The sequence below is a fragment of the Nothoprocta perdicaria genome, unplaced genomic scaffold (genome assembly GCF_003342845.1).
Source record: "Nothoprocta perdicaria isolate Ctin4 unplaced genomic scaffold, notPer1 scaffold_1, whole genome shotgun sequence".
In the NCBI taxonomy this organism is placed as follows: domain Eukaryota; kingdom Metazoa; phylum Chordata; class Aves; order Tinamiformes; family Tinamidae; genus Nothoprocta; species Nothoprocta perdicaria.
In genome coordinates this window covers 2,753,573-2,764,308 of record NW_020454093.1, presented here as the reverse complement: position 1 = coordinate 2,764,308, position 10,736 = coordinate 2,753,573, and the positions used below count along the sequence as shown (strand labels likewise).

The 10,736-nt window shown below is 35.3% G+C and overlaps 1 protein-coding gene across 1 annotated transcript in view; it reads right to left on the bottom strand.

Moving 5' to 3' along the window:
* Positions 1 to 240: 240 nt before the first annotated feature.
* TNPO1 (transportin 1) overlaps positions 241 to 10,736 on the bottom strand; it is a 47,603-nt gene continuing 37,107 nt past the window's right edge. Inside the window, exons 21-25 of the mRNA XM_026036265.1 lie at positions 8,603 to 8,678; positions 7,681 to 7,780; positions 6,194 to 6,268; positions 3,392 to 3,534; positions 241 to 1,810 (exon numbers count right to left, since the gene is read on the bottom strand). Of these exons, the coding sequence (XP_025892050.1) occupies positions 3,427 to 3,534; positions 6,194 to 6,268; positions 7,681 to 7,780; positions 8,603 to 8,678 (359 nt within the window). The 3' untranslated portion in view covers positions 241 to 1,810; positions 3,392 to 3,426. The remainder of the gene's footprint in view (positions 1,811 to 3,391; positions 3,535 to 6,193; positions 6,269 to 7,680; positions 7,781 to 8,602; positions 8,679 to 10,736) is intronic.

The window sequence follows — 10,736 nt, the reverse complement described above, 5'->3', positions numbered from 1 at the left end:
TTGCAGATTAATTATGCAGCACTTGAAAAATGGAAAGCTGTGGCTTCACCTCTGACCAGCAGAGTTAAAAAAAATCTCTCCATTTTCCTTTATCATCATGGGATACTCTTTAGGCAATCTAAATTAAGAAAGACTTGCCACTTTTAGATGGACACAAGATCAAGTGTACCAGTTAGGATTTCACATTCACAGTACATAAGAAAATACACATGGAAGGAAAAGTAAAGGGTTAACTTAACGAGGATTTATTCACAGGAATACATGTAAGTAGAGAAAAAAAAACACAACAGAAAGCTAAACAAATGAAATGAAGAGGATCCAAACCAACTTTCACTCGGTAGCTTTAAACTTGCACCCTTGTGCATTGAACTACATCACAAAGGGCCACCAACATGCGCCGATACAGTGTAGATACCCTGCATTACATCCAGGAACTTAAACATCTCTTTAAGATCATGCTTTGAACAAAAAGAAAGCATAGAAGGTAATATGTTGAGTGGGAATAAACACAAATATAGCAATCATGTCATCAACTTCTACAATTGTCTTACGTGCCAACTAACATTTACGCAGCCTTTAACGGGTCTTACCATGTAACTCATTTTAGAGGTTCTGATAAAATCACTAGTATATAACCATGCAGAAAGCACATCACACTGACAGCACAGAGGCAAATATTTTGCACAGCTATATCAGCTTTCCACATTGTGCAGGTTACACACAATACAATATCAATCTTATTCTTAACAGATCCTAAAAAGGTATTTCAAGGCCTAATTGTAAACTACAGTACTTTATATCTATATCCTTAATAAAAATAAAATCCACAGAATCTTAGAAAAGGAAATTTAAATGCAGGGCTATATTGAATTGGTAAACTGCAACACAAAACTGGCGCAACATAGGTAAATGTATACCAATTTCACTCTATGTGATGCAAGCATGCTACTTCCCCACTAATTTAAATTACTTCTGATCACTATGAGCCAGAATGCATGCCTGAACCTTAAACTGCACGTTAAGAATAATGCCTTACTCTAGAAATTAAATCTAATGAAGTACAATAATCAAATCATATCCACTACTTTAAATTTTTTAAATGTAAAAATTAAGATGTCAATCTTTCCTTTGAAGTGTCCCTCCCCGTACCCCAAAAACAAAAGGAGTGACTCATTTGGCAGCTTGCAGGTTTCTTCATTTTATCAAAGGTAACCTTTATTAATTTATGATGGGGTTTCTGTATTGTACACTGCAAGTGCCTGCTCCTAATACAGACACAAGCTGCATTTTAACTGTACTAACTTCATTTGTGTAGTTCTTCATTAACATGCAAATACCTAGGAATCCCATCAAGCAGGATGAAATAATGTAGAAAACCCTTACTTAAAAAAATAAAAGAAAAAAAGAAAGCCTTTTACTGTTTGTGACCCCCATTCTTAGGTTTCCTTTATTGTGCGCAAAATAGTTTTCCTCTTTACGTATCCCTATGGTTCAATTATATGGTTCTTATTTTAGTATAATTCCCCACAATATTCCAGAATGTGCTGTTTTGTGAATAGACTTTTTTTTTTTGCTTCTTCACATCCAGTGCAGAGTTGTAATAGGAGACAGATTTCCACCCACAAAGGCTCCAGATGTTAAAACATTTCCCAACATCGACTTAATACAGTGACGGCAACACCTCCCTCCCGCCCCTCCCAGTAGGGTTGGGATTGTACTGTATTCCCTACTGGTTTACCCTTCCCCCCAGTAAAGGGTAACATTTTCCCTGGGTGCAGAGGCTCCCTCATAGTCTCCCAGACTGAAGGACCTGTAAAATGAAGAGATAAAGGGACAGTTAAACCTTATTCCAAAGCTTGACTCACAGAGCCATGCACAGAAGACACCATCACCACAAAAGAGCTCTTTGCTTAAGCAACAGAGGCCAATCTTCAAGTTACAACTGTGCCTAGATTTGTCCTTTTAAATTTGTTTTAAAAGGATTACATTTATAAAAAGTATTGTTCAAGAAGCAATGTTGCATGCTTTAGAATCTAACAGAATCTTTAAAGCTGCACTAACAGTTCCACTGTTGCAGCTAGGCTTAGATTCAAGACAAAAGCAGTTCTATATATTTTAAAAGTCCTCTATATTTGAACCCTTTTGGTCCAAAATTGTAAGATGGTTAAGACATCAAGAACAAGATTATTGTATGAATGCTTTCCTGAACTACCGATTTCATTTTCAGGCCAATTAAAGAAGATTGATAGTGACCCCTCAATATAAACTGGACAGTGCTGAGGTTCCTCCTCACTTGGAGGAAAAACATTCCCCCCAAACCTTTTAAGTCAGAACTAAAACTTTGTAATTCTTAAACATGTAAATCTTTGAAACAAGCTCATTTTTCTACCTGTTGTTGTTCTGATCAAACATATAATTCAAAAAGGGTATTTAATATCACTCGGTATATATAAAATCTTAGGCTGATCTGTAAATAGTTATCCATTCAACAGTATAACAGAATCACGATTCAATCCCATAATTTCAGTACAAAAATTCTCAAACAAATATATAAAGATGAATGAATGAAACTTAATCCACTCTTACTTTTAGTATTATTACTATCAAAGGTTATTATTTAGTATAATAATTATCTTCCATAGCATGACAGTATTTTATATGTGGGAACTTCTTTACATAGTGCGTAGGGAGAGCATAGAAAGCAGGAAGATATGAGACACTATTCCAGAATACACCTCAATCACTCTTGCTGTATTTGAAGCTGTGGCTCCATGCCACAACTGTAGCAGTTCCAAATTGGTGTATAAAGTGGGACACTGCAATAATAAATGCATGAAGCTCCCCAAAACACCAGGCTTTTAGTCAGTAAAATTAAGGATTAACTTTATTTGGTGCAAAGATGACCCAGTATGTATTGAGGACTTCCCACAGCTATTGTATTAAACAACCTTGCTTTGCCTGTCCCAGAGAAGCATTCTGGCACAGGGCACATCCACCATCTACCATTCTTAGGACACAGCATGAACACATCTTTCAAAGCCCTGTCTTCAAGATGGTGGTTTGAGGATTATATCCAACACTTTGCTTATTAAGCCCAAACAGGCTATCTGCTACAGCTATATTTGATATATATATCTTGATACATCACTGTGCATATAGTTCTCTCTCCCATACTCTCAAAAAACACATTCATACAACAGCTATTGCTACAGTTACAATCATTCCGGTACACTATCATCCTTATTTTCTTCTTATAGGAAGAAAAGATACCTCTTCCAATGTATCTTAAAAAAAAGTGAACCTGGTCGATGACTAATCAGGTTTCACACAACGGAAACAGAGAGGAAGCCTGTTTACAACTCTGTGTAGTACAGGTGCTTTGAGGGCTTACCTCTAATTATGGGACTGCAGCTACAGTACGTGAGGTTAAACTCCATAGTAAGCTGCAAGGCGCTCTTTTAAGGGAAGAGGAAACTGGTCTGAGAAACGCCTCCAGTTTTCATCCCCAACTTGATTTTTAAATCCATGAAGAATCTATACATAGGGCAGTAAAGAGTAAAGGCAAGACAATCATTAATCGCTGTCCACTTATGTTCTCACATTTAATATTTAAACGAGCGTAACAAACAAAGGACATTTAGTCAAGTCTTATGTAAAACACATCTGTGTTAAGCATGACAGGACATAGAATTTAGCTATCAACACAAATTAACAGAAAACCAAATATTTTTACTGGATGGAGTCACTTGCAGCTAGAGTAGGGCTATTTAAGAAAGCTAAACATTTTGTCAGCTGACAGTTCATGTGTTCAGATTATTGTATACGCACGTCTCTAAAGGTCAGGAAGGAAAGCAAGGCAGAACCACTGCCACTACCGGCCAGGAACTGGCAGGCCTTCACCCTGGCACAAATGCAAAAGCATCTGCTGCGTAGATGTGTTTTTTCCATCCCTCTCTCAGCTTGCACCACAAAGGAAGTCAAAAGTCATCGATACACTTTAAAAACAGGGATCCACATCAGTCAAAAGCCAGTGTTTAAAAAAAGTTTCAGTCTGAGCCTTCTAATACAACAAATTACCTAAACTGACGAAGTTAGAGGATACTGTCAAAGAGGTATTATTTTTTTTTTGAGACAGGAATGTCTCAAATATATATAATATATATAAATATTATATATTTATATACGAATATATATATATATATTTATATATTTATATATATATATTTTTATATATATATTATATATATATATATATTTATATACGAATATATAAAAATGACATGGGTCATATTTACAGAAAATAACACACAACGACATAAGTTGTGCCAGTTTTCAAACACAAGGATAGTGAACTGAGAAATGACCTGTCACAAAAACATTCTCAAAGAGGATAAGGTAATATCAAATCGACAGCTTCTGGTATCCAGTTTCTCCTCAACACAATGTTTTTGAGCACAACTGCTTTTAAATAGGAACTACAGACATGAAAGGGTCACCCACTGACCACAAGCAGATCCTCCCTAACCAAGAGGGTCGGATTAGCAGCTACTTAGAAGCCAACACAACCCAAGAAACAGATGATAAAAATAAATAGACTCTTTTAATAACCCTTTAATACAATCCTAACGGTTGATCTTCAACTACAGTCTTAAACGTGTTGCTTTTAAAAAAGGTGAAAATAAAATTTAAAATACACACACACACACGTACATATAAATTATAGCCTGTGTGAGATCTTAACACAAGTAGCAGAAGGCTTTTCTTTCTCTCAGCTTTAGTGCTCCCAAATAAAAGAAGCACTGCAACATCCACTAGCGAGAGAAAGATTTCAAGGACTCCAAAAAAAAGTTTTTTTTTTCCCCTCCCATTGTTTCAAAAACACACATTATTGTTGGAAGGGCTTGAATAAACATGAAACTGGAATGCAGTAATCATATTCAGATTCATCAACACCCACTCAAGGAATTATAACTTGAAGAAAGGTCCAGCTCCTTTCTTATACAGTAAGCAAAATCAAACAACAGGGAAAACAAATATGTGTTTTTACGCCAAGTGATCAAAGCCCACCGTGTTAGGTGCAAATGCACTGAATCCATCCCACATGACCTTCTTGGAAATAACGTGAATGACCACTTGCTTTAGTGAGCTAAGCTCCTGTCCTCTTTGTGGAGGAATCAGTGCAGAAACATGCACTGAAACTGCTTGGGGCAATCAACATAAACACTACCCTTTAAGACTACAATTATTTGTTGTTTTCTTCTACTGATATCTGAACACTTAAGAGCTCTGTATTTCCCAAGCTTGACATTTCTTAGTAGTATCTCAGATAACTGTCTCCTATCTAGAATTGAGAGATTTCTGTCTTTGCTCTTCATCATGGCATGCAAAATTTCTAGCCTCTATTCCAGTCTTCACACTCAGCATGGTTTGAATCATATGAAAACGCAATAGAGACCCATAAACTTGGTAAGGAGCTAAAAGAGAATATGTTTCCAATTAAGAAGGCTCTCGTTAAATTTTGCCATACATATCTCAAAAACATCCCATTTTACACACAAGAGAGAGTCCCACTACTGAATAGCAGTAGCATCTGACTATGAATCTGAGAATATTGGCCTATTTTTAAAAAAAAAAACAACAAAAAAATGCCTCAAAACTAACAAAGACAGCTATCTATTTCTCTTTTTTTTCTTTTTTTTTTTTCCTTTTTTTCTTTTTAAATACACAATGCAAAATGTTCTTTTTTCCCTGAACAATATTGACAAGTTTGTCTAGAAATGAGTTCTTGGTCTTGGTATCATTTTTCTTTAAGCTTTACTCTATTCATTACACATCCAAGAAGGATTCTGCAGAGGATCTATAATTCTAAAATCTTATTTTTCAGCAGAAGTAAGATAAATAGAACTGGACAGCACTACATGTTTTTCAGTCACAACTCTAGTTGTTTTCTTGTAATAGTTATGTTTGTGGCTTTTTTGCCACAAACAAAACACCCACAGCCAAAACACAAATTTGCTTAGAAGAAAAACATTTTTGTATTTTTTTTTTGTATTTAAGATTATACACAAATACCTTCTGCATATTGTACATAAATATATTTGAAAAAAATCCCCCCCCCTTTTTTTTTTTAACATTTAAGAATTTAAGAACAGTTAAGAACAGTTACAATATACTGTTACACTGGAAACATTACCTTACAGAACATGTCTCGAAGATCATCTTTTGGGCTAATCCACGATGCAACAGCATCACAAAAAAAAATAAAGTCCTATAAGATTAAACAATCAGACAGGTTAGAATCCTCAATTTACAGGAGTGAATGCAATACTTGGTGTTTATTCTATGAGCTACACAGTGTCTTTAAGCTCAATTCACGATTGGTTTTATGTACTTTCCACTCAGTTCAGGCAATAATGGCAAATAAATGCATGCATATGTATAAGAAAGTGTTTTAAGTTGGTGATCAATTAAAACCAGTTACATAAAAATCTCTCCCAGGACACACTTATCTAATTCTTAGTACACTGATCAAGTTCAAGAACCAATTATAGCAAGCAATCAACTCAAAAACACATTTCTGGCATATTTTGAGTTGCGGAATAAAAAGCTATTGTATTTCTCCAAGGAGAAACAGAATTCTGTTTTTGGGACACACAATGTTTAACATTTAGCATTCACCCTCAAATCCTTCACTCCCTTCACTGGCTCCCCACACATTACCCCCTACTACATTGTTAAAACAAATCTTTAATCATCAAGTTGATAGCATATATCTTTGAACGGGAGCTGAGGATGACTACAGGGAAAGAGATGGGATAATGAAAAAGTTCTTAGGTTCTTCCTCCCTAAGTTGTATGAAAGGACAAGTGGACAGCAGAGGAGGGCAATGCTAAGTACAATATCAGGCATTAGAAACCAAACTGAATATTTTTAAAACAAGATAAATGCTCAACTTGTGCATTTCAGGAAGGAAGACTGAAAGCAGGGGAAGACCTCTGTATTAAAAAAAAAATCCAGCAATTTGCATGATATTTTCTGTGCAAAATCCTCATGGCTTCCAACAGAAATCCACCTTTTTTTTTTTTTTCCTCTTACATACTACACTGTATAGCTTTACTTTGGAGTAAATCTTCCTTGTCCCATTGACTCTTTAAGCAAAATATTCAAGGTCCAGGGTTCTCTACTCCAACTTTAAGAGTTAATTTTTTTTTGTTCTGTTTCTTAAAAAGAAAGAACAAAAGCCTAGATTGTATCTTAAACTATGATTTCATTTACAGAATTCTGCCTTACATAAAATTTTGCCTTAGATTTTCCTTACAGACCCTCAACACATGAATAAAAATATGAAACCATCAAAAATCTCAAAGCCTAACTATTTTAATCAAGGCTCATTACCTATACTTTTATTTTACACTTTAATTCAAACTGTGTGTCTTTAATACAAGCCTACCTCACTTCCACCCTTTTCCTTTCCAGGAGGATTACCAAAATAGAAATCCTGAGCTATCGCTATGTCTATCATAAGTGATATAAAGACTCTGCTGTCCTTGACCTCAAAAATAAAGCTACATTATGTCTGGCAGGGCATCAAATCAAGGTGATTTTTTAATATGCCATTTACAGCGTTCAGAAAATTGCATTTGAATAAAGGAAAAAAAAAAATCCATTCAAATATCTTACTTGGACTACTCCACTGGGGTTGACTGATATCATGGTACATATCCCCCGGAAGGCTGAATCCTTCTCCTCATTGTCCCTTATGTTTCGCAGAGAAGTGCACCTAGTAAGTTGGAGAGTGAAGCTGTTAATTGAGTGTCAAGGTAACTAAGAAACAGCTAAGTCAAAACTATGTAACAGTATTTGATGGAATAAGTCACACTGATAAGATGATATGAAACACTACTCTGAAACACTACTCTGAACACTTAGAAGATAGAGAAGTACTTGTTGTGCACTGTATTTACTACTTTTATTTACATTAAGCATGATCTGAAGAATCTTGTTCTCCTGTTGTACTAAATGCAGTTACAAAGTGTGACCCACATTCCATTAAATACAAAAGAAACATGTATCTGAAATGTTTATAGAAATTATCATTATTAGAAGCAGAACATGTACTACTACCACAGTATGAATTATGTCAGATACCACTTACAGAACAGTTATTTAACTTTTACAGCGGCAAGCAAACTATTTTATACATAACAAGTCTATAAACATATATTCCTAACAGCAATTCAAGCCTCAGACTGAATTTTAAGTAAAGTAATGCACGGTTTAACTTTTACAGTATTCGCATGCATTGTATTATCATTCTGGTGGATTTTAAAATGCTCTTTCATAGTCAAGCTCTTTAACACAGCAAGCATGTGACAATCTTCTCCCATGCATAAATTAGTCGTTAGCCACAACATAAAGAATACATGACGGTGCTACTAAAAACTCACAAACCTGATAGGACAAGATTAGTCACATGGTTGGCAATGATTAAGGATTGAGATTTTGTAACCAACTGAAAATATATCTAAAAGTGAGATAGAGAGAAGAAAGAAAGAGAGTGAAGAAAAATGAATTAAAAAAAAAAAGATTGAATAATACACACCAGGGTCTTATAAACTGCTGTAGCATGGGGGCCACCTCTTGAGGACAAACGTAACCAAGACGACCAATTGTTATTGCTAAGGTAACGCAATCACGGTTATACACCACCAAACGCCAACCAAGACATGAGCAAATGAGGGGGAAGGAGAAAAAATAAAGAAAAAACAACAAATAACTCAGAAACAGAAACCAACAGAATCTGTGTATGATAATAAACATAAGATTTCACCAGTGCTGTTTATTACCACCCCCGAAATAAGAGGCAGCAACATATATGGTATACTCTCCAGGGCAAAAAGAAAAATTAAAGAAGTAAATGAGAGAACACCAAAAACACAACTTGAAATCCAAAGGCTTTTTGAAACAAGCAGTCATTCTGCCCTCTTTACAGGTAGCTCTCACACTCAATTTAACTATTGCACCTTTTTAAGTTTTCATCAGGTGTACTATTCTGGATACTCTTGATAGAAAGGAATGAGGCATTTTCAATCATAGATATTAAAAACTTCTGAAAAAATTGTATTTCAAGATTTTAATTGGTCTACCACTAATACAGCTATATTTAGAAACATGTTTACGGTACACATATTGGGGCCTATCTAAAAAATAATAAACAATGCTCTTCTCAGTAAGCACTAAATACTTAATTTCTTTATGATGCAGCAGAGTTTTTATTTTAAAGTGGTTGCTCACAGCCACTAATTGCATCTAATAGATCACTTAATCCCAATTTTTGTATTGTTCCCAAGAGGCTTCTTCACAGAAGTCACTCCAGGAGCTGATTTCCGATACAAAGGCACTAGGACACACGAAGAGCAGAACTGCTTCTCCGCGCGATTAAATCGTCTGGGCCTTTGTTGCGAGGGACAGACACATGGAAACATCATCATACAAATGTGTTTTAATGGTGTTTGCTCAACTCACAGAAGATTAATCTTTAGAAAAAGGAGAGGGTGGGGAATAATGTATCAGGATTACTTGAAGCAAAATACATGAATAATACTAAAATCCAGCAGATTTATATGAAGCAGAGAAAGGAAACCTATGTTCAAGGGACATACTATGCAACACTCTAATTAAACAGGCATTTGTGAACAGTTTCATGAAACATGCAATAAAGCAGATGATGCTTTCTCCAAGAAAAGTTTGGTGTAGGATACACTGGCAGCCTCAAGCATACTCATTCCACAAAAGCTACAGCACACTGGTATTGTACTTATTTTTTCCTCTGGTATTACTCAATTTCAGTGTTCAGCAACAGATCTAATTTGTGAAACTGTCTTTTTCTGTGAGAACATTTTGAAGTACATAATTCAAGCATTACGGTAATAATAAACCAGTTATTTGTAATTAAAGTACTACTTGTAAAAGAAAGTGCACTTGGAGGTTTCATCCCTAAGGCTTCACATCTACAGTCTCTAAAAGCAAGTATAATTTCTGTCAAAGCCGAAATTTTTGCAAGTACTCATTTTCTGAGCAATTTTAGCTACCACCTTCTCATGTTTCCATAAACAGATGTGTCTTAATAGCTCAGCATAGACTACAGTGGGAAACAGTAATACACTAGCATATACCAGTGGCACGCAGCACAATATCCTACAACAAACTTATTATAGGTACACCACACAACATTTATTTGCAGTTATGCATCCACATTTAAAGAAACTATTAAGAGAATAAACAAAATGTCAGTATTTGGATGCTTCCAAAAATTCTCTAATAGTGATGGAAGCAAGCATTTAAGTACTGGATGTCTGTCAGTTACAGGTACTACACATCCATCGGGGGGGCGGGGAGGGGGAACAAGGAGGGATATAAATAAAAACCATCTATTTTTTATACTGCTCTACTATTCCATAATCTACTTCATAGTGAGTAAGGATTTATTCCCAAACTATCCCTTTAAAAATTCAATACCTATAATATGCCAAACATCTAGCTAATTTTTCTTCAAGTTCACCTTCCATACTAAATTGGGAAAGAAAGTGAAAGAGAAGGGGGTAGAGAAACTGGAGCTTTTAAGATTCCCCAAATAGTGAGGAGAAACATGCATTGAAAAATTTCTCCTCAATTTATCTCACGGCTCGTAAATATGCTCATAAAAACTGTAGCATTGTACTTGTATTGTTTTCAAC